This window comes from Manduca sexta, chromosome 1 (assembly GCF_014839805.1).
Source record: "Manduca sexta isolate Smith_Timp_Sample1 chromosome 1, JHU_Msex_v1.0, whole genome shotgun sequence".
Taxonomy (NCBI): Eukaryota; Metazoa; Arthropoda; class Insecta; order Lepidoptera; family Sphingidae; genus Manduca; species Manduca sexta.
Genome location: NC_051115.1, coordinates 937,451 through 961,495, shown reverse-complemented (window position 1 = coordinate 961,495; position 24,045 = coordinate 937,451). Strand labels below are relative to the sequence as shown.

Sequence of the window (24,045 nt, the reverse complement as noted above, 5' to 3'; positions counted from 1 at the left end):
GGTAAATATTTTACGCATGTCCTTGGTGTTGTATGAAGTGGTCGAAGATTGGACAGTCTTAGGTTCGTTTCCAAGGCTGAGCAAATTTTTTTAAGTGCATTATTGTAATCGGGTTGACATTTATTGACGCAGCGATAGCCTAGTTGGTTGTGGAACGGACTGCCGAGACGAATGTCCGCAGGTTCAAACCCCAAACGCACCTCTGACTTTTCAATAATTGTGTGTGTATTCTTTGTGAATCGCTTGCTTTAACGGTGAAGGAAAACATCGTGAGGAAACCTGCATACCTGAGAAGTTCTCTATAGGAATTTTGAGGGTGTGTGAAGTCTACCCGCACTACAGCGTGGTGGACTGAGGCCTAATATCTCAGTAGAGGAGGCCCGTGCAGTGGAACAGTATATAATACAGGGCTGATATTATTATATTGACATTTATTAGCAAATTGAATAGGATAATAATCTTCCCAAAGGACTTGATTCAATACATAGGTATAGTTTGATTGCCCGCACGTATAGTCCTAAGTTTTAGATGAAAATCATCTTCTCAACACTTGATTGATGTGGTGTGACAGTTTTTCGGAGATAACACTCTTGGTGTATATTTTCACGGGATAAATATTAGCCTATGTTATTTCTAGAGTCTTAAACTATCTCCATACAAAATTTCATTGGCATCCGTTGGGCAGTTTTTGGATATCGTGTTCAGACAGGCAGACAAATGTAGCGTAGGACTTTGTTTTATAATATGTAAGAATGATTGCGTGACATCATACTAAACCCTATATTGTCTATGGTTAAGCAGTAGCGGCGGTTCGTGGTGGCGCGGCGGCTGCGCCCGCGGCGAGGACCCGCGGGACCTCGACGCCTTGCTGCAGTACATAGAGGGACCCGCGCGACACGTCGACAGGTCCAAGAAACGGGCCAAGAAACAGCGGCAGAAGGCCAAGAGGGTGAGTAGTGATTTGTATGCTATTAGTGGAATTTTTGTATATGTCGGTTAAATAAGAAAAATAAGGTACAGACAATAATTAAATTGTAATAAAAAAAAAACACAAATATCTTCGACATTCACGTGAGCGGGCGTGTAGCGAGCGCGTGCGTGTCACTCCATGTATAGCTCGCAACTGGTTTGACGTCACGCGCCGTCCGGCACAAGGTGCGCGGGCGCAGCTCACCGCACACTCCCGCTCGGCGACTTCACTTATCATCAAGTATAGTTATGGCCTCGGTAGCATGGTTGTTTTGCGTGCGCAGTACGTATATCGATTTGAAGTCTCGGATTCCAACTCCGGCTTTTACTTCTTAGTATCAACGGTATGGCGGTTATCTCGCTCCCTATCACATCATGGGACGGAACACGATTGTCGAAGTGTGTGCTCTGGGTAGCTGTTGTTCGGGTAATATGACCGAACACCTTAGCATAAATGGACGCGGCGCATGTACGTAAAAATTGTATTCGGCAATAGCGCTGTAGTTGTAAAACAACCGATTACCGGGGCAGTCGGGTTCAGTTCTCGGTATCTTAACATTAATCTAACATTATCTTAACATTGAACATTAACTTAACATTAAACTTTAACTTTAAAACATTTGTATGTTACATAAAATAAGTTATCAAAACTCAACACTCTCTTATTAATTATACATTGCCCCGTCGCTATTTACATTTTACTCGTACATTAAGTTTTTGGTCCTTCGAGCCGGATTTGAACCAGCGACCTAGGGATATGTGAGTGAGTATAATGTTGCGATGCCAGCCGCTAGGGCTGTGACTGTAGTAAATACTGCGCTGTTTTTATGTGCAATTTTGTTAGGGTATGACGCGTCTATTTGTAAAATGTACACACATACATACATAACATCACGCATTTATCCCCGAAAGGGTATGCAGATGCGCAACTAGGGCACCCACTTTTCGCCAAGTATGTTCCGTCCCATGATGTGATAGGGGGCGAGCCTATCGCCATATCGGGCACAAATTCCAGACTCCGGGCTGATACTGAGCAGAAAAACCCAAATATCACTTTGCCCGACCCGGGATTCGAACCCAGGACCTCAGAGCGCTGTCGTACCGCGCATGCAGTACAACTACGCCACGGGGGCAGTCTAAATAAATTTATTTAAATAAAAAAACACACTAACCACTCTTCTCCTGTTTACTATCCTTCTTCTTTTCCACGACTTTCTCCTGTTTTTTCTCCTTTTTGTCATCCTTTTTCTTCACCACGTCAGCTTTCTTGACCGGCTCCGGCTCTATTGTACCGGACATGCAATACAACTATGCCACCGAGGCAGTAATTTGTAAAATGTGATTGGTTATAATGTTGTAGGCGGAGGCGCGGCTGGCGGAGGAGGCGTGCCGCCTGCGCTCGAGCCTGGTGCGCGCGCAGTTCGAGGCGGAGGCCATGCGCGCCGCGCACCACACCGCCGCGCGCCGCCTGCGCGACGCACGCGCCGCGCGACCCGCACGGCGACAGGCCGACAGGAAGGGCGAGTACACTACACTACTACTGTAGCTGGATACAGTGAAAACCGGTTATAGCGACATCGAAGGGCCCACTGAATCTAGCCGCTATATCCGATAGTCATTATAAACAATACGCTTTTTATATGCATTTATTTAAACGGACCTTCCTATTTAGTCGTTATAACTGATGCGTCGCTATAACCGGTGTCGTTATAACCGGTTTCTACTGTATATTCAACAATTATTTTTTTTATGTCGTTGTAAACAATCATTTTTTTTCTTCATTCAAATCAATTTCAAGCAGGTTAGACAATTTCACTACAGGCTACTACTGTAGCTGAATTAATACAACATTTTACGTTTTAAAATAGTATTTTGTGTTGCAATAAACAATGTTTGTTTTTCTTCATTAAAATCAATTTCAAAGAATTTATACAGGGTGTATTTTAATAATAATATCAACGTTTTAAAATAGTCTTTTGTGTTGCAATAAACAATGATTTTTTTTCTTGATTAAAATCACCTTCAAAGAATTTATACAGGGTGTATTTATAATTTATTCATACAGTTTAGACAATTTTTAGTCGAGACACTTCTCGACTCACTTCTCAGTCTTAAATATAAAGTTCATATTTGCATGGAACTAATAAAAATATACTTGAAACAATAATGATGACAAATGTCAGAGAAAACCGCCAAAAAAAAACAAAAGTAAAAAAACCTCCCACTGTGTGATCTTTGTGATAGCTACTTGTTTGACCTATCTCATAAGTTACTTATATCCAAACATATTATAAAACAAAGTCCCCTTTTTTGTCTGTATGTTATCGATTTTCTCAAAATCTCCTGAACGGATTTTTATGAAATTTGGTATGGAGATAATTTAAGACCCTGGGAAGGTTATAGGCTACTTTATATCCCAAGAAACTCCTTCACGCGGACAAAGCCGCGACCAGAACCTAGTATATAATAAGAATGATATCCCTTCATACTTCAAAATTGTCTTAAAAAATATTTATTTATTTATTAAAGTTGCATCAACTAAGTAACACCATCAAATCTCAAAAATAGCCATAGATTACAAAAGCTTCTTGTTCAAATGCTACTTATACAATTATAGATGCAAACGACAATTCAAATTATAGGTAACTAGCGACCCGCCCCGGCTTCGCACGGGTGCAATGTTAATACTAAATACACTACAGAAAAACTGTGAACTTTGTATATAAAAACATAGCGGCCCGCTCTGGCTTCGCACGGGTATAACATAACAAAACAACAGTATTTCTCCACTATTTAATGGATGTTATTATACATATAAACCTTCCTCTTGAACCACTCTATCTATTAAAAAAACCGCATCAAAATCCGTTGCGTAGTTTTAAAGATTTAAGCATACATAGGGACAGAGAAAGCGACTTTGTTTTATACTATCTAGTGACTAAGCATTATTACAATTAAATACAATAATATACTACAACAAATATAAATAAATAAAGAATGATTGTTATTACAGGCAAGAAGCAAAAACTAAACCCAACTCAACAAGCGAAAGTTCAACTTGTAGCGGAGCAGCTTGGTGAACTGACGACGCTCATGAACACCACGGCCAAGGTAAACACCACCGTATTACTATTGATGTATGTTAAAAAACCGCTTGCTGTCATCTACTAGTGTCTAGAAATAATGACCACCTCTAATGATGGGGTTTAAGGACAGTGATCACCTTACACAAAGTGTTTACTGGTGTGGTGCTGGTTTACGTTTACTGGTGGTATGTCTCATGTGAGAGTCCGCCTGGGTAGGTACCACCGCAATGTCTATTTCTGTCAAGCAGCTGTGTGTAGTCACTGTTGTGTTCTGGATTGAACATTGTAGCCAGTGTAACTACTGGACATAATAAACATCTCATGTCTCAGACGAGCGCAGTGGAATACCAAACATTTTTTAATTCAAGGTGTTGGTGTTTCTACTGTTTATCGTATCGCTTACCATCAGGCGAACGGAAAGCTCGTCTCGTCATTCAAAGTAATAATAATAAAAAAAGATAAAGATATATTTATTCTGCAAATATGGGTAAATAACGATGACCAAACATGAAATTCCTCAGAGTAACCATATTTAACCAAAAGATGGTGTGCAAAATTACAATTTCTTCAAGAGAATATAAAAAATTTTCAAAGCATTTACGTCACAATAAACTATAAAAAAATACTTATAATTGTCGTCAAATCTTAAGTAAGTATGTCACAACTTCATTGGTTTCATTTAGTAACGCAATATCGAAATAAAAGGGTCTAAATAACAAGATTCCTCTCGGCTACCTTTTATGTAGAATCTAACTATAATTAGAACGAGTTGTATACCAAATTCATGCATATATGTACCTATATGTTGTCAGGGTCCCTTTCGGAAAATTACACCTTCCACCACTGTTATAGAGTATGAAATTATTTAGCAAGCCGTTCTTTATTTACAGGAAATGAATGCAGCGGAAAAGCAGGTGGAGGACTGTATGAAAAGGCTGGAGGAATGCGAGCAGCAGCTGGCAGAAGCGAGGGCGGTGCAGGGCAAGACGGAGCGACCGCCTCCGCAGTCCAAGGTACAGTCATACTTGCAGGCTACCCGTACATCACATACACATTTACGCATACACAAACAAATACATTACACTCATTCACATAACATACATTCCTATTTATTTATTACAATAAGTACACCAGGGATAAAAATAGTAGAACAAGAAAAATAAAAGTACAAATGGCGGTCTTATCGTACAAGGCAATCTGTTACAGACAACCATGGGATGGATATAAGAGAAAACGGAATAATAAGGTGGAAGCATAAGGTGTACGAAGGATATAATTAATTATTTAAAATGTATCTCAATATTAGCCATGCCACTGGGAAACAGACTTGTTATCACAGCAATGCTCTGTCCTTGGATAAATAACGGCTATGAATAAGTTTCCTTCTATTTCTATGATACTGTACTGTGTGCGAACTGTTCTTTGTGTCTTGTGAATAAACTTTATTTAACTTGTTGTTTTTTCCGCACTGCATTCGCGCTCATCTACCTATAGACTTCGCACGTAGCGGCCAACGCTAAAAAGCAAAAGCTAGTGAAAGCCTGGTAGGTTAGCTAGGTTAGGGCTCATGTCCTCACCGGTGAGGATCGCGACGCGTTATCCTTTTATTTCCCCCTACTTGCCAGCCCGAGATGGCTACTTCGGTTTGTACCTTGTATTCATTATAAATTGTATCCCTAATATAAAATGTCCATGGTTATATAAGTAATTTTAATTGTTACTTAGTAATAATAATTATTATTTACGCTAACACTACCAGATCTTTTCTTAATTCCAGCTGGAGAAAGCAGCTCTATTGGCGAAGCAACAGCACATACAACAGCAACAGTTACAGCAACAGCAACAGCAGCAGTTGCAGCAACAGCAACAGTTACAGCAGCAGCAACAGTTACAGCAGCAGCAACAGTTACAGCAGCAGCAACAGATGCAAAGGCAGCGACAGTTGCAAATGATCGAGATTGAAAAGCAGAAGATGGAGAAAGAGAAAGCCGAGGCATTCATGAGTAAGTATTGTTTGTTTATTGCTTTGAATGACGAGGTGAGCTTGCCGTTCGCCTGATGGTAAGCGATACGACCGATAAACAGTAGAAACAACAACACCTTGAATTACAAAATGTTTGGTATTCCACTGCGCTCGCCTGAGACATGAGATGTTAATATGCATCAAAGCGGAAAGTCGTTGTAATGATCATTATATCCTATATAAATTCTACATAAAAAGAAGCAAACAGGAATTTGGTTATATTGACCCTTCGACACTGCTGTGTAAAATTGTATCTGAGAGTTTTCGTTAACCGATCTCTATATTGATGATATATGTCTGTCCACCCCCCAGCTGGCGGTAACATGGTGATGGTGAGACGGGTGGCGGGCGACGGCGCGGTCACACTGGCCATGCCAACCGTGACCACTAACCAGCACAATGTGAATGGTAACTATAGCTATTAGTTTTTGCTTGCGCAAGAGTTTTCCTTAAGGCTTGATCGTGACTGCTTCTGCGTTTTTAAGACTTATGTTCTTCTTAATTGTTCCCCCATTACTGAGGATCGTGACTCCTGCGTTTTTAAGACTTATGTTCTTCTTCTTAATTGTTCCCCCATTACTGAGGATCGTGACTCCTCCTGCGTTTTTAAGACTTATGTTCTTTTTCTTAATTGTTCCCCCATTACTGAGGATCGTGACTCCTCCTGCGTTTTTAAGACTTATGTTCTTCTTCTTAATTGTTCCCCCATTACTGAGGATCGTGACTCCTCCTGCGTTTTTAAGACTTATGTTCTTTTTCTTAATTGTTCCCCCATTACTGAGGATCGTGACTCCTTCTGTATTTTTAAGACTTATGTTCTTCTTCTTAATTGTTCCCCCATTACTGAGGATCGTGACTCCTTCTGTATTTTTAAGACTTATGTTCTTCTTCTTAATTGTTCCCCCATTACTGAGGATCGTGACTCCTTCTGTATTTTTAAGACTTATGTTCTTCTTCTTAATTGCTCTCCCATTACTGAGGATCGTGACTCCTTCTGTATTTTTAAGACTTATGTTCTTCTTCTTAATTGTTCCCCCATTACTGAGGATCGTGACTCCTTCTGTATTTTTAAGACTTATGTTCTTCTTCTTAATTGTTCCCCCATTACTGAGGATCGTGACTCCTTCTGTATTTTTAAGACTTATGTTCTTCTTCTTAATTGTTCCCCCATTACTGAGGATCGTGACTCCTTCTGTATTTTTAAGACTTATGTTCTTCTTAATTGCTCCCCCATTACTGAGGATCGTGATCGTGTCCACTTCCCTCCATAGCAATGCAAACAAAATCATGATCTCAGGAGGCGTTTTAACCTCAAGGATAGGGACGCCAATCCTCCGTCTGTCGGCGGCTTTAAGACAAATTACACGTTATTAAAACCATATAAACTTAATCTTCAGCAATGACAGCGTGCGAGCAGCCCGCGCCGGCCTCGACGAAAACAATTGACAATCAACGCAAGCAGACCTGGGAGCAGGCGATAGCGCACATCAACCAGCTGGCGAAGGGCGCCAATAAAGAAAAGGTACCTTATTAGAACTGCTAATGAATTTAAGTATTTTTTTATACATGATAAATTGATCCCACTGTACCTGATGGTAAGTGGAGTGGAGTCCAATAGAATGTCGACTGCCGAGAGATGATTACTTGACAGTCGACACAGTTATGCCTGTTGGAATCGGATATACACAGGCTGATCCCGGAACGCGACACGTGGGCCACTATGGTTGTAACACCTTGTGTACGGGTCGCTATACAGGCGGATATAAAATATAACCTACTACTTGCAAAACATGATATCAATATTAAACTACGTATTAGTGTGAATATTTTTAATGAATCAATTGAGAAAATTTATTTATTTATTTATTTTTATTGGATCGCCAGTGGGTACATTAAGAACAAAAGAAAGCAAACACACAAATCAAACTACCCAGTTACAGGCAACCACAACTAACATAAGATATTACACCGTACATAATTTACACTAAATGTTTACAAAGTATCATATAAGTATGCCAAAAACAAAGGTAATACAAAATCAATAAAAATAAAAAAAAAAAATAATAATCTAAAATCAAATAAAGATTACACCTAAAATAGCAATAACCAACATGATTTATAACAACAGTAGCATATAAAAAAAAAAAAGCAAATCATGGTGGAATCGCATAAAAAATACGCGCACACGCACGTACTCGCGCGCGCTTACTCGCACGCTAACAACTGCACACCACAGGCAGTCAGGAGTAAGATTGTAATGTAAATAACCACCCATGTTATTTATTTAGACGTAGAATAATTACACAATCTTATTACATACCAAAAAGGCGGCGATAGCCTAGTTGGTAATGGAACGGCCTGACTGACTGACTTTGACTTTTCTAAAGATATGTGTGTATTCTTTGTGAATTATCGCTTGCTTTAACGGTGAAGGAAAATATCGTGAGGTAATCAGCATACCTGAGAAATTGACTATAGGAATTTCGAGGGTATATAAAGTCTACCAATCCGCTCTAGGCCAGCGGGGTGGACTAAAGCCTAATCCCTTTCAGTAGTAGAGGAGGCCCGTGCTCAGCAGTGGGACAGTATATAATACAGCGCTGATATTATTATTTATCACATACTAATATACTGTAATATAAATCGGTAGACAATAACTAAACATACCATTGATTTTTCCCATGTGACTACAAAAACTGGTGTACACTCGGTTTTCAGAAAAAACCTAAAGAGCAACCAAAACAGGAGCCGAAACCAAAGGAGCCTTCGAAGGCGAACGACGCGGGCGCAGAGTCGCGCACCATGTCCAAGAAACAGAAGAGGTTACTCGCCAAGATGCAGGTAAGTATGGCGGGAAAAGGTTTTTTAACATTAAAAGACAAAATTATCCGATCACTTGATAGTGGACGATACGACTGCCGAGTTAGACCAATGAATAATTGTTGCAACACTTTACTGGTGGTAGGTCTCTCATATGTGAGAGTCCTGGGTAGGTACCACCGCAATGTCTATTCCTGTCAAGCATTGTGTAGTCACTGTTGTGTTCCGGTTTGTACATTGTAGCCAGTGTAACTACTGGGCATAAAACTTAACATCTCATGTCTCAGGCGAGCGCAGTGGAATACCAAACACTTTGTAATTCAAGGTGGTGGTGTTTATACTGTTTATCGGTCGTATCGCTTACCATCAGACGAACGGCAAGCTCGTCTCGTCATTCAAAGCAATAAAAAAATAACTTAATTTCCAGTTTCTTATATCAGACTACTTTTTTGGCTGACTGTACTTTTAAAAATAATTTACTTAATAATAATAAATTAAAACGTACAACAAATACATTTCAGGCTGAAGAAGAAGAGAAGAAGAAACAGCAGCAACAAGAAACCAAACTGAAAAAGGCCGAAGCGAAAAAAGCTGAGACACCCAAAGCGGAAGTGACGAAGAAAACGGAAAAGAAACCGGAGCCGGTCAAGAAGGCTGACGTGGTGAAGAAAAAGGAAGACAAAAAGGAGAAAAAACAAGAGAAAGTCGTGGAAAAGAAGAAGGATAGTAAACAGGAGAAGAATGGTAAGTGGAATTATTTATTTAAATGCATTTATTTAGGGCTTGTTTCATCGATATATATGTACTACGTACTAGATCTGGTGTTCCGAACGCTCACTGTGTTCAAAGGAAGTGTACTGCAATCTGATATTGGTTGTCATTTAACTTATACTGTACTAGCTTTTGCTCGCGGCTTCACTCTAGTGAAGGAGTTTTCAGGGATAATTTTTTTTCCGACTTACTTGATACGTATCGTTATATTATGACCAAATTACACAAAATCATTATAAATTGTAGCCTATGTGTTGTTCTGATGTATAACCAATATTACTGTAAAGTTTCATCCCAATCCGTTCAGTAGTTTTTTCGTGAAAGAGGAACATACATACATACATCCTCACGAACTTTCGCATTTATAATATCAGTAGGATTTTCTTCTGACGTTTCGAAGTGGTCCTTCATGGTCACGGGGCGGACTGATTATTTATTTTAATACTAATGTTTGTTTTTTTTTTTCAGCACCAACTCCCACCGCCAAGCCCGCCAAGCAGCCGCAAGCGCAACAAAACAACAAGAAGGACAACAAGAAGAAGGATCAACAACAGCAACAACAGAAGCCTCAAGTGATCAACATCACGCCCGACACGACTATAGAGATCGTTAGTAAGAAGGTAAGAACATTGAAGACAATATTTTTTTTATTTTTTAAAAGATTTTTTTGTGTTTTTTTTTTGCTTCGAATGATGAGACGAGCTTGCCGCTCGCCTGATGGTAAGCGATACAACCCATAAACAGTAGAAACACCATCTTGAATTACAAAGTATTGTTTGGTATTCCACTGCGCACGTCTGAGACATGAGATGTTAATTATTATACCCAGTAGTTATACTGGCTACAATGTCACGTCATGTTTTGGCTGTGTTTTTTCACAAACTTGCTTCCTTACATAACCTTTTTATTGAATAAAAAAACATTTTGTAAATTTTTTTTTGTAATATTAGTTTTTTAAAAAAGTGTTTTTGTTTTGTTGTTTTTTTTTGTTTCAATTTATTGCTCTCCATCACAGAACCAGTGCGCCTCGGAGCCAGAGAAGCCGGCGTCCTGCAGCATCATGGAACAGCTTAGCTGCGGGGTACAGGTAACCATGATATACTAAACGTAAGTGATGTTAGTGCAACCAGCGTGTACAGGCGTGGGGTTCAACCCTGTGGTGATTTGGGGTACTAATTATTATCTTTAAAATTGTTCTCAGTAATGCTCCACTTGACTCTCAAAAGGTTGCAAATAAAATTTCAGAAGTGCTTAACTAATTCCTTACCCCCATATTCATAGACGTTATTTATCTAAGGACGGAGCATTGCTGTGATAACAAGTTTGTTTCTCAGCTTTGTTTATCTGACAGCCAATTAGATTCAAGTTGTATCTCAATATTAGCCAATCACAACGGCCCTATGTCTATGCACTGCGAAGGCTGCCATGCCGTCAGCACTGAGAAACAGACTTGTTATCACAGCAGTGCTCCGTCCTTAGATAAATAACGTCTATGAATAAGGGGGTAAATCTGTATAACATCGCATTAGTATTAACTGTTATGGTGTAATAATATATGTATAAAGAAATAAATAAAATTTATTTTAATAGGTTTATTATCGGATCTGAAAATAACTTGTATTTTCTTTATTCATAGAAATTCATAGAAACAGTTAAAGTTTGCAGTCCGCAGCTGCAGTTTGCAGCTCGACTTGTGCATTCGAGTTTAACTAGCTTATTGATTCAACTTTTTTTGTCGCCTAGATCTGAAAATAACTTGTATTTTCAGCTGTAATTTTCACACATATTTTCTTCGTCAGGTGGCCGATCTGAAACTGCCTCCAGGCATCACGCTGACTCGAGTCCAACCCACCGAGAAGAAGGAACCACCGTCTATCAAGTCTGTGGTGAGTATATTAAGAAACTAGCGACCCGCCCCGGCTTCGCACGGGTGCAATGCTGATACTAAATACACTACAGAAAAACTGTGAACGTTGTATATAAAAACATAGCGGCCCGCTCTGGCTTCGCACGGGTATAACATAACAAAATAACAGTATTTCTCCACTATTTAATGGATTTTATTATGCATATAAACCTTCCTCTTGATTCACTCTATCTATTAAAAAAAAACCGCATCAAAATCCGTTGCGTAGTTTTAAAGATTTAATCACACATAGGGACAGAGAAAGCGACTTTGTTTTATACTATGTAGTGATTAATAACTTGCAAGTCGATTGGTATGGATAACATCCTGGAATAAATTCAAATATAAAGGAGGAAAGGTATAGAGTTTATTTATAGTTGAAATATTCTGAAATTAAAAAATTTTAAATGATAATTTAATCTCTTATTAACCGACTTCAAAAAAAAGGAGCCGGTTCTCAATTGGATGTTATACGTATATTTGTTATTTCAAAACTCGATCATTTATTAAACTATTTGTATGTTTTTTTATTTGAAACAATATCGATAAGTGAAAGGCAAATATATTTAATCGACATTTTTTCACGACACTAAGTTGCATACATATTTAAAAGCATCACTTTTTTCCGTGTTTTTTTTAATCTAGTATTTTTTTTTATTTCGATAGGTGAAAGGTTAATTGACTTCAACGACATTTTGCGACACAAAGTTTCATACATATTTAAAATCAGCATTTTTTCTGTTTTTTTGAATCTAGTCATTTTTTTTTATTTCCATAGGTGAAAGGCAAATTGACGCGACATTTTGCGACACAACGTTTTATACATATTTAAAATCAGCACTTTTTCTGTGATTTTTTTAACTTATTCAAAATTTTTCGAATATAATGTCGCTTTTTAATAAAAAAAAAAGGGTCGCTTAAGTCAATTAACCTTACAACCGACGATATGCTCTCAGATAGACTTCATTGACATTTTTTTAAATCAATTATAATAAAAAATAAAAAAAAAAAACATTTCATTTATTTGGTACATGTATACAAAGACTAGGCAGTATGGTCGTAAGACTATAGCCTGTCCTATAAGGATGAAGTAAAAAAAAAAAAATTGGTACATGTATTCGCAGCCGCTGTGGAAGTGCAACCAGCTGCCGGCCACTCCGACGCCGGTGGCGCGGCCGCCGCCCGTCATCAACGCGGACCCCGCCATGATGATGTTCAGCACCGCGCAACCCGGTGAGCACTTACACGCTGTCAATCTATCTATATTACTACTAGCTTGTGCTCGCGGCTTTGCCTGCGTGAAAGTGTTTTCCGGGATAAAAGTCCCGCTAATAAAATATCCGATTTAATTATATTTATTGCTCATTATTTTGGTCATAGTGGCTTCCACATAAAAGGTAGATATATGCTGTCGAGGACTTTTATTAAGAACTATTTAAGACAAACAATCCTACGGTACATCATCTTTGTCTAACTCCAACGGTTTAGGCAGCGTACGCCAAAATAACATTTTTTTCCGACTTATTTGATATGTATCGTTATATTAACCAAATTACACAAAATTATTATAAATTATAACCTATGTATTGTTTTGATATATAACCAATATTACTGGAAAGTTTCATCCAAATCCGTTCAGTAGTTTTTTCGTGAAAGAGGAAGAAACATACATACATCATTACAAAATTTTGTACATATAATATTAATAGGATATTAGATATAAAGCTAAACAGTTTAATAGAACGCGCTAATCTTAAAAACTATTAATTCGATTTTTAATTTATATCACTAATAGCATACACATAAAAGGATATTTTTTGTTTCGAAAAAAATTAACTCTGGCGAAACTGCAGTCAAAAGCCATTACTAATACAATATCGTTTTCTCATTAGAACAACCGAAGACAATTCTAATACCGGAGCCGCCTCCGCAGCCGGCGAAATCGAAGAAATCCAAAAAGAAAGCGAAAAAGGCGGCTAGCGAACCACCAGTCGAGACCAAAGCGGACGGCACCAAGATGGTGACGCTGCGCAACCCGATGTTCCACCCTAACCTACCACCGGTGCAGATAACCAACAACCCAGCGCCGAAGAAGGAGCAGATTCGACTACCCGACCCTATACCAATGCCGCCGAACGCGTGCCAAGCGACAATAACACCTACGTCGAACGGAATGTACACCATACGCAATCCTTTGATGTCGATAATGCATCAGCAAAGTTTGATGGGCATGCGCAGTCAGACGCCGCATACTGTGACACCGTTCAACCAGCAGTACAACTACGTCAATCCTAACACTTACCAGCCGAACAACTACGTGGTGGAACAGCGGACTTCGCCGAAACACGAAGACTACCAAAGCCGGATTTCGAACCTCGCCTCGTTCACGCAGAAGAATGATGAAGGTTACTCGTTGTTCAAGACGCCCGAGGACACGCAGCAGAGGTCGTTTCTGACGCCGGAGTACTACGTGGACAACAGTAGTCCGAAGCCTGTGGTGTCGCCTAATCCGATCGGAACGCGTCCGAGCGAGTCGAGGAGTTTCGAGTCGAACGATTCGTCGTTGTTCGCTAATCCGATACAGCGGCCCGAGCCGATCGGTACGCCTTTGAAAAGAGACGAGAGTGAGTTCAGCGGGGGATTGTACACGCCGTTTGGTTTGCAGGTAATTTTTTTTTTATATTTAATAATTGCTCCACGGTTTCATTAGTGTTTTTGCCAGTCGAGTGGGTAGGAGTTTAAAATATTGATAATAATAACATCAGCCCTGTATTATATACTGTCCCACTGTACAGGCCTCCTCTACTACTGAAAGATTAGGTCTTAGTTCACCACGCTGTAGTGCGGGCAGACTTCACACACCCTCGAAAATTCCTATAGAGAACTTCTCAGGTATGCAGGTTTCCTCACGATGTAAAAGCAATCGGTCACCGTTAAAGCAAGCGGTAATTCACAAAGAATACACACATCATTTTTTAGAAAAGTCAGAGGTTCGTGCCCTTCGGATTTAAACATGCGTACATTCGTCTCGACAGTCCGTTCCACAACCAACAAGGCGATCGCCGCTTTAAATATTGAAGTTAATTAAAATATCTTTAGATCCGAAGTGAACTATTTTGTACCCTGATAATTACAAAGTTAGTTTTCCCTGAGACTCAGCGAGCTTCACTGCTCTGTGTCTTGCCTTCGATCCTGGCTCACAGGAGTTGTAGTAGTGGGTGTGAGGGCGGGAAATTCTTATACCTTGACTAGGGAAATAAAAAACCAAGTTTGAGGTTTTTGCTTCCACATTTCAAAGTTAATGTTGTCAGTCAAAGAAATTAGTATTATCACATGGTGAGAGTTTTATATTTCTTGGTCAGATTATAGTTAACGAGCAAGTTAAACCATAGATAATTTATGACCTCTGTGGATAATTTTTTTTTGCGTGGGTTTTTTTTTGTTAGACTATAGTTAACTTGCAAGTAGTTCGACCATAGATAAAGGCTGTCCGATCCTATTTCCCATGCATCTGTGATGGGAAAAAAAGTATGAAAGATATATTTTATTTTACATTTCAATTAAATTCCATTCACAGGACAGAAACGTCTTCAGGAACGCGTTGTTCAGCGATAAGTCGGACATTGGTGCCAACGTTGGTAAAGTTGACGACATTGGTCCCAACCACATGGCCAACGGGGACCAACTGCCGTACTTTCAGAGGTTGCGCGTCGGCTCCAAGCTGAACAATGAAGTGACGATACACCACGTGACCGAGTCGAAGTTCTACAAGGGGCAGGTAGGAAGTTCCTGATTAGCGGTTTTTTTTTGTCGATAATAGAATCTAGATTTTTTTTATTTTTTACTGTTTCGGGAGTCGAAGCTAAAAGACAAAAAACTAGCTAGTATTAAAAAGAAGTGAAAGTACTTATCTATAGTTTTTCCAATCTTGTTCTCATCAATAAAATAAATACATCGTAACCTTTTATTTGCGTTTTATTTATGAACTAATAATTTCTCGCTTGCGGTCCGGGATCCCATGGACTGTAACGTTTTTTGGCTCTAGTAAAAAAAGGTTGAGTATGGCTGCACTAGAATCATAATTATTCGCGCGACTGGAGGCTGAGAAGTATATTTTTTACAGTATCCGATACCCGATAATGTGCGGTTTGTATAGCATAAACCGTACAGATGTATTGAACCTATTTTTTCCCATAACAGGAGCCGTCCCACCCGGACTGCTTGCAAGCAGACGAGTCTATGTTCAGCCGACACCCGTGGTCGGACTCGATGCACCCGCAGACCGCGCAGAACACCGGTGAGTCACCGCATCTAACTCGTGAGTCACGTGATATAATTCATTTATATAGATAGATAATTAGGTGTTTAAAAAAATGTGTAAGCATATTGTTTGATCGCAGTTTTTATGTGTGAGTCACCGCATCTGACTCGTGAGTCATGTGATATAATGCGATCCTTTAGATAGATATTTAGGTGCTTAACAGAATGTGTAAGCATATTGTTTGATCGCAGTTTATATGTGTGAGTCACCGCATCTGACTCGTGAGTCATGTGATATAATGCGATTATTTAGATAGATATTTAGGTGTTTAAAATAATGTGTAAGCATATTGTTTGATCGCAGTTTTTACGTGTGAGTCACCGCATCTGACTCGTGAGTCACGTGACATATTTAGATATATATTTAGGTATTTAAAAAATGTGTAAGCATATTGTTTGATCGCAGTTTAAGTGTGATTCACCGCATCTTACTCGTGAGTCACGTGATATCATACGGTAATTTAGATAGATAATTAGGTATATATGAAAAAACATGACTACAGTAGAAGATGGTTATAGTGGCTCAATGGCCAGAACCAAGTAAATACATGTTTCATAATAGTATAATTTATACGCTAGCAACACTCCTCAAACATGCATATTTATCTATAACCATCGATATATATGTACTACGTACTAGATTTGGCGTTCCGAACATTTACTGTGTTCAACTGAATTGAACTGCAATCCAGTCAAACTGACTAGTATGGCCAATATTGACAGCTTGTGGTTGTGTACGGAGTGGCGCTCATCATTATTATAAGAACTCGAGTCTAAGTGTAAACCTGGATTTGAGTAAAAAACATTAGTCAAATAAGTAAAATTATTTGTTGTTCAAGTGAACAAATAGGTTATAACAGTGACGTTTTGGTTGCCATTTTAGTTCATATTTTGAACAAACAGTTTATATGGACGTTCGTGTCTTTAGAATATACGTCAATGTCTATAATAGATTTAAATGCAATCTATCAGCAGCGAAGCGTCCATACAACTCTAGTCCTACCGGCTTCCCATTTAGGTTTATTTACGTTTGTCTTAGTTTTTGTTTTCTGTCTAATGTAAACATTTCGGTCTCAAGTACCTACGGTGTGATGTTTTGCCGATACTTTAGTTCTGTTATATTGTATTGAGTGGAACGCTCATAAAAAATAGTGTTCGTATTTTATATTATTAAACATTTACCCCATTATCAGCCCCGGATCTAAGGGGGGGCTAGCCGGGGCCCAAGCCCCGGGCGGCGAATTCAGAGGGCGGCAAATTTAAACTTGGCAGAGAAATACATAAGTCTTATATAACGCAACTTTGACTACTGAGACATCCAGTACATCCAATACTTAAAATTATTTCCCGCTGGACGCGAAATAATGATGATAACGACAAAAATAAAAATATAGGTGGGCAGAGGCGGCATTTTCCAAATTTTGCTCCGCCCCGAAAAAAATCAAGATCCGGGGCTGCCCCTTATTCATAAACGTTTTTTATCAAAGGACGGAGTAAAGCTGTGATAACAAGCTTGTTTCTCAGTGCCCAACGGCACTGGGAAACAGACATAGGGCCGTTGTGATTGGCTATTATTATTGTATCTCAATACTAGCCAAAAAGCGGCGATAGCCTAGTTGGGTGTGGAACGGACTGCCGAGACGAATGCCCGCAGGTTCAAATCCCAAGGGCACACACCTCTGACTTTTCAAAAAAATCATGTGTGTATTCTTTGTGAATTTATTGTTCGCTTTAACGGTGAAGGAAAACATCGTGAGGAAACCTGCACATCTGAGAAGTTCTCTATAGGAATTTCGAAGGTGTGTGAAGTCTACCAATCCGCACTAGGCCAGCGTGGTGGACTAAGGCCTAATCCCTCTCAGTAGTAGAGGAGGCCCGTGCTCAGCAGTGGGCGAGTATATAATACAGGGCTGATATTATTATTATTATTATTATTAGCCAATCACAACGGCCCTATGTCTATGCACTGCGAAGGCTGCCATGCCGTCAGCACTGAGAAACAGACTTGTTATGACAGCTTTACTCGGTCGTTAGATAAAAAACGTCTATGAATAAGGGGGTTAGTGTCGATTACAGGTAACTAGAAATAAGTTCTATTATATTTAATAATGAAGTCGTAATTTGAACTAATATTATACGTAGCCATATTCAAAATCTTTTTAGGAATAAAACACCGTTTACAGAACGAAAATCCATGATTTATTACATTGTTTATGACACTGTGGAGTTTGTGGGTTATCTGGTATTGGACCACTAATGCTGTATTAGTGTGTTGCCTCTATAACCCCTTCACTTGACTATCAGAAAGGTTGCATAAATAAAATTCACCAGAGAAATAATAAAGTTTATATTGTTCACCACTTTTACATTTGTTACTTTAGTTACTGCTTAGTACTTAGAATGTGTACGGTACCCAACGGTCTGGTATGGCTTAGCGTGACGGGTGACGGGAAACGACGGACTACGGCTGTCGGGCACACTCCCGCACAGCTACGAAATGTACGTTCAGCAAAATATAAACTCCATGAAACATACAGTGTGTCCCTACAACACATATCGTATATTTACTTGAGAATCGCGCGTTGTTGACGCGCCGATGCATAAAGACCAAGGACATCATAAAAGACACGACTGCGTATTGCAACCGTTTACCGATGCAGGATGTGTTAATTAGCCTCTACATGTTAAGGTTATAGCTTAAGGTCCATTTTCATACATTTTGTTTCACCTTTAATCTGGGTAACTAAACAAGTATTGATGAAAAACCATGCATATTAATTATTTTTACGTTTTTCTTTCAACTACGAGAACTAATCACTAACTAGACGTGAATTCAAATTCTTTACTTGTCAATACTTGTTTAGTTACCCAGATTAAAAGTGAAACAAAATGTATGAAAAATGGACCTTAAGCTATAACCTTAACTAAGGTATTTTTGCTTCGGGTTACCGTTTGAAAAATTTGATTATTCGCCACTGCAATCTATATTTCTCTTTCGCAGAGTCCAGTGTGTTCCTCCCCGATCGGACAATAACGAACCTGTCGACCTTGGAGGCTGGCGAGAGAGAGATCGAGTCGTTCAAACGGTTTGAGTTCTATTTTGAACCTCCACAACATAAGCCCAAAGTGCAGTTGGACGTGCGCGACATCGCCGCAGCGTTGAGACAGAATCATAAGTAATGACTTGACATTAGTGAAACTTTGGCAATTTTTGATTACTGAAAATACGGTGAAGAAATCGATCATTTACATTATTAATTTTATTGTTTTTTTTTTTTTTATTTTATTTTTTTACTGGTAAAGCACTGAGCCCTCTTCATCTGATGGTAAGTGGAATAGGGTCCAATATGTCTCACGAGAGATGATCGAGAGAACTGGGTAAACATATCCGGTTCCAACAGGAATAATTGTGTCGCCTGTCGAGTGGTGATCTCTCGTCAGTCGACATTCTATTGGAACTCCGCTTACCATCAGGTCCAGTGGAGTCACTTTGTCGTGTTTAAATAAAAAATACTACATAGAAAGTACACACATATACCATTTGTATCGTAATGAATGCATACGTAAGGGACTAACTAATTATTCAGCTTCATTCGCGTTTCGCTGAACAATTCTGGTTATACTTATAGTTCCGTTTTACTTAAGAAACGATTGCTCACGGTAAAATAATTTCATTTAGTATTTGGACAGTCGTATGTTCAATATTTTCATAGTTTCGCTTCTTTCAGAAGAAATAGAAAATTGGAACGTAATAAATTAAAACGCATACGATAGTGAATCGACCCTCTCAGTAGATTTAGAAATTTGGTCGGAGAATACGCGACATTATTACTCAATTTACAAGAAAATAATAAATCATTACAAAACTAGTGTTTTCTGTGGAGAAAAGCTGAATAAGTGTAATTATTCCCTTATTTAATACTTTCTATTAACCTCACACTGATATGCCGAATATTATATTTTATAAACGTATTCATGACCTTAATTAATGTATCTTAATTTTGGTAGAGTTTCAAAATTAATAAAATTTTATTTACACTATATGTTACATAAAGTAGAGATTCGCTTGTATTCTGTTTAAAAAATTGTCAAATAAGTTTCACAATTACTATATCGATTTTGACTGTACTTTATAACTATGTAAAAAAGAATTATGAAGTTCAAAAAGTTTTTTTATATAGAGCGGACATTAGTTAGATTGTTATACAAAAATGTTGCACTTATGTGATGGTTACTCAATCTACTGGGAATTTTTTTTCTCGAGACTTTCCCGCCCTCACATTCGCTACAAGTCCTGTAAGGATCAGCAGTGGCATGGTATGACACCGAGCGGTGAAGCTCGCCGAGTCTCAGGGAAAACTAATATGTCATTATCCCGCAACGATAATCAAATAGATAGGGAGGAATTGGAAATAACAAAACATTGTAAATTTAAAATTAAACTATTTTACGGATTTATCTCGGTTTTAATATTTTACCGCTGAAACCCCGTGACCATGAAGGCTGCAAAGTCTTCGAAACGTCGGGAGAAAAGTAAAATATTAAAACCGCGATAAAATCCGACAAATAGTTTAATTTGAAATGTCTAACATTCGCGTAAACTTAAGAAAACATTGTAAAATACTTCATATTGTTTCCATATCGTGATTTGCACGTTTCTAATGCGAATATTAGCATATTTTCTGTAAATATTTTTTTGTATTAACATCTAAGGACGCTGTGACATCTTGACGGACATTTCAAATAAGACTTATTACCAATCGATAATAACTTTTGGAGCAAAAATTACTTCCTGATGTCCGCTCTATAACTAACTATATAGTTTAATATCTTTGATCATGTTCATTTATATGTTTTCAATGTAAGGCCGTTCAATTATTACGTAACGCAATTTTTTAAGGTTTTTTTAATCCCCCACCCGACCATGTAACGCGCCGTAACGTTTCCCTGTACCCCCACTCTCGCTACATAAGTTACGTAACTCTAAAGTGACTTTTTTTTCTAATGTTCACAATTATGTCACGCAAAGTACCGGAAAGTCGCTAAAATATCTTTATAGTTTTAAAAATAAAAAAACAATGTTACATAACGCGTTGTACGAATCCTCCCTCCCGCGCCTGTAACGCGTCGTAACGTTTTACGAGACCCCCCCCCTGCAAGTTACGTTACGTAACACTTCAACGGCGCCTAATATGTTGGATGTTGTATCAGTTGATATACAAGGCCTCATCCTCTATGATAATGTAAACTCGTACCGTGTTACGTCATCTTCGTGGAATTAGCGTGGAATGGCATCTGTATGACAATTTCTGTTTTAAACGCAAAGCGTTGCATTACATTCATGTTACGCTCAGTCAAAATAGCGTAAATGACAGAGAAATAATTGCCTAGTGTGTAAAGTGTGTACAGTAGAAACCGGATATAACGACTCCGGTTATAGCGAAGTACCGGTTATAACGACTATCGGATATAGCGATTAAATTCAGTGATCTCTTCGGTGTCCGCTTCACCGGTTTTCACTGTATAATACTCTAAATATCGATAGTGAAGTCGCATTCTATAATCGATTATGTGAAATACTCAACATTTTCTATCGATACGTTATGTGTCGATGTTAATTGATTTAACTGCCCGATACTGATTATTGATATCGATATTCGATAATTTATTTGATCACGTATATTCGTATATATTTGTTTTATTTCGCTTCGATAAGATTGAAAAGAGATGGCTTACTTATGGCTTTGGAAAGTATGCTATCTGTTTCACACAGTAGACGGAATTAATAATTAAATCTATTCAATATTTATTTATAATTATATAGAATAATGCTGTCTTTATCTATCCTGGAGATTTAGAAAGAGATCAAAAATTTATTTTGAATGATGTACTTGCATTTTATTAGTACAAACCTATTTCTATTATTTACATCTAATTATGTGACATGACAAAACTATATTTTATAATATAGAAAGTATGCTGTCTCTTTCCTTTACTAAAAGATAAACAGAGACGGTAAATTATTAACTACAACTATGTGACAAAGATGAAAATATTGACTAACGCTATCTTTTTCATTCCTAAGGAGATAGAAAGGGATATTGAATGACAAACATGCAATACAATTGACGATTCTCAAATATTTTCTGTCTTTTATATATATAAAACAGACTACACACTATTTGTAATATCAATGCATGATTAATTGTTGTACATTCGTGCGACTGTCGTGACGTGTGTGGTCTGTTTAAAGAACTAGAAAGAGAAAGAGCATTAAAAGGATTTAAAAAAATGTAAGACAGAAATCAATTGGAGATAAAAATGACGAAAAAAATAATTTGAGTGTTAAATCATATATTGTACTAATATATTGACTATGTTCTAACCCTTTCACTCTCATAGAGTTAAAAAAGGATGGACATATAATTTGACCGTTAAAATTGTAAATTATACCAATATCGACCCTATGCTCTACCCCTTTCACTCTCATAGAGTTAAAAAAGGATGGAAGTAAATAGTGACATACTCTGAATGAGATGGAAATTATATTGACTAATGACCTTTTTCACTAAACAGTGGAAAAACCTCAATTTTGACATACAACGGTGACGTATCGATTAGCTGTCTCTCCCGCTCTCAGCGAGCGGAAAAGAGACAGAAACAAGCTCAAAGTGACACGGGGCGTTAAACCAAACGGACTGACATTAGCAAATTGTATTATTGAAATAAAGAGAGTTCATAAATCTACTGTAAACATAAGCAAACTGCGTTATTTGTCAGCGACGCTGGCGCCGTTGCGATTGGCGGTGAGGTTCGGAACTAATCTGTATAGAAATCTGAAGACTTTGTTGATACAGTTTTTGTGTGGCCGTCGAGTCGTGCGACTGATTTGTCGATAGTGTGCGAGCGGGTAAAGACAATCGATTGATTCTAAACAGTCAGACATAAGGACGTTTATAGAGTTCATAAAATGTCGACCTGTACCGGACTAGCCATCCTAATTCCGATAGGTCGTGTTTAGAAATTGCAGATTAAAATCGATCTTTGTTGACAAAGCAGTCGTGCGACAAAAAATCGCGAGCGTGCGCCAGCGCAGCTGATGCGTGTTTATTCGTATAACTAATAGTCAGCGGTCCTATGTTTGTCGCTGAAGGTTGTAATGTAAGTAAAGTGTATATTGTAATAGCCGATATTTGTGTTTTATTTGTCCCATCCCTACAGAATATAATGGACGCCTGGAAGGCGATTGAAAGAAAACTATTTTCAAAAAAATTACACTATAGAATGGTCTAAACATTAAAAATAATGTGAATCGCCCTTTTTTAACGTATTAATCATTATCTCTCAGTCTCACATAGCAGCTGTAAGTCAAAACCCGCCATCTTGTCTCTTAATAAGGTTTAAACTAGGAACCAGTGATATTTGTGACAGCTATTTAAGCAATTCTTAACCACCTCTTAACGCTATAACAAGTTTATAAGTAACTGTAAATTTGAAATAATTACAGAATACAGTCTTAGACTATCTTGACTAAGTCCAACAAGAGAGAATAATAGATTTTTATAATGTCAATAAAAGCTTATTTTTAAAAATGGTTTTTACAATAATTTATTTTTAGTTATTATAATTCTGTTGCAAGATTTGACCCGAACAATTCGAGCCTAAAACTAATAACCCGGTATAACAAATATCCGCCATCTTGAGTTTTTTATCGCCTACAAATAAATAACCCTTGTGGGTGCCTGTGTAAATTACTCGAGCACCACCAAACTTCCTGATCAATGCTAAATTGTGACTAAAATGACTATGGCGCCCATCTTGTTCTCCACTATTTGGAATTTGTTTCGTCATCACTAGATACACCAACACCTTAAATTACAAAGTATTGTTTGGTATAAGACCTAAGAAATGAGATGTTAATTATTATGTGCAGTAGTTACACTGACTACAATGTTCAAACCGGAACACAACAGTGACTACACTCTGCTGCTTGACAGAAATAGACATTGCGGGGGCACCACGCTAGGCGGACTCTCACATTTGAGAGACCTACCTCCAATAATTATGGCATAGTTAAAATATCCTGATTTTTGTACAAAAAAATCCACACAAGCAACACCCTTTCAGCAGAAGAAACCGCAAGTAAATAA

General features: G+C 38.2%; 1 protein-coding gene across 1 annotated transcript in view; it reads left to right on the top strand.

Moving 5' to 3' along the window:
- The window catches only part of LOC115454085, a 55,108-nt gene extending 32,023 nt beyond the window's left edge, over positions 1 to 23,085 (top strand). The window contains exons 30-46 of the mRNA XM_037437243.1: positions 799 to 949; positions 2,330 to 2,489; positions 3,983 to 4,080; positions 4,946 to 5,068; positions 5,833 to 6,058; positions 6,391 to 6,486; positions 7,476 to 7,600; positions 8,797 to 8,919; positions 9,420 to 9,642; positions 10,138 to 10,289; positions 10,685 to 10,756; positions 11,469 to 11,555; positions 12,700 to 12,808; positions 13,468 to 14,240; positions 15,153 to 15,353; positions 15,776 to 15,893; positions 18,897 to 23,085. Coding sequence (XP_037293140.1) covers positions 799 to 949; positions 2,330 to 2,489; positions 3,983 to 4,080; positions 4,946 to 5,068; positions 5,833 to 6,058; positions 6,391 to 6,486; positions 7,476 to 7,600; positions 8,797 to 8,919; positions 9,420 to 9,642; positions 10,138 to 10,289; positions 10,685 to 10,756; positions 11,469 to 11,555; positions 12,700 to 12,808; positions 13,468 to 14,240; positions 15,153 to 15,353; positions 15,776 to 15,893; positions 18,897 to 19,075 — 3,016 coding nt within the window. The 3' untranslated portion in view covers positions 19,076 to 23,085. The remainder of the gene's footprint in view (positions 1 to 798; positions 950 to 2,329; positions 2,490 to 3,982; positions 4,081 to 4,945; positions 5,069 to 5,832; positions 6,059 to 6,390; positions 6,487 to 7,475; positions 7,601 to 8,796; positions 8,920 to 9,419; positions 9,643 to 10,137; positions 10,290 to 10,684; positions 10,757 to 11,468; positions 11,556 to 12,699; positions 12,809 to 13,467; positions 14,241 to 15,152; positions 15,354 to 15,775; positions 15,894 to 18,896) is intronic.
- Positions 23,086 to 24,045: the final 960 nt, after the last annotated feature.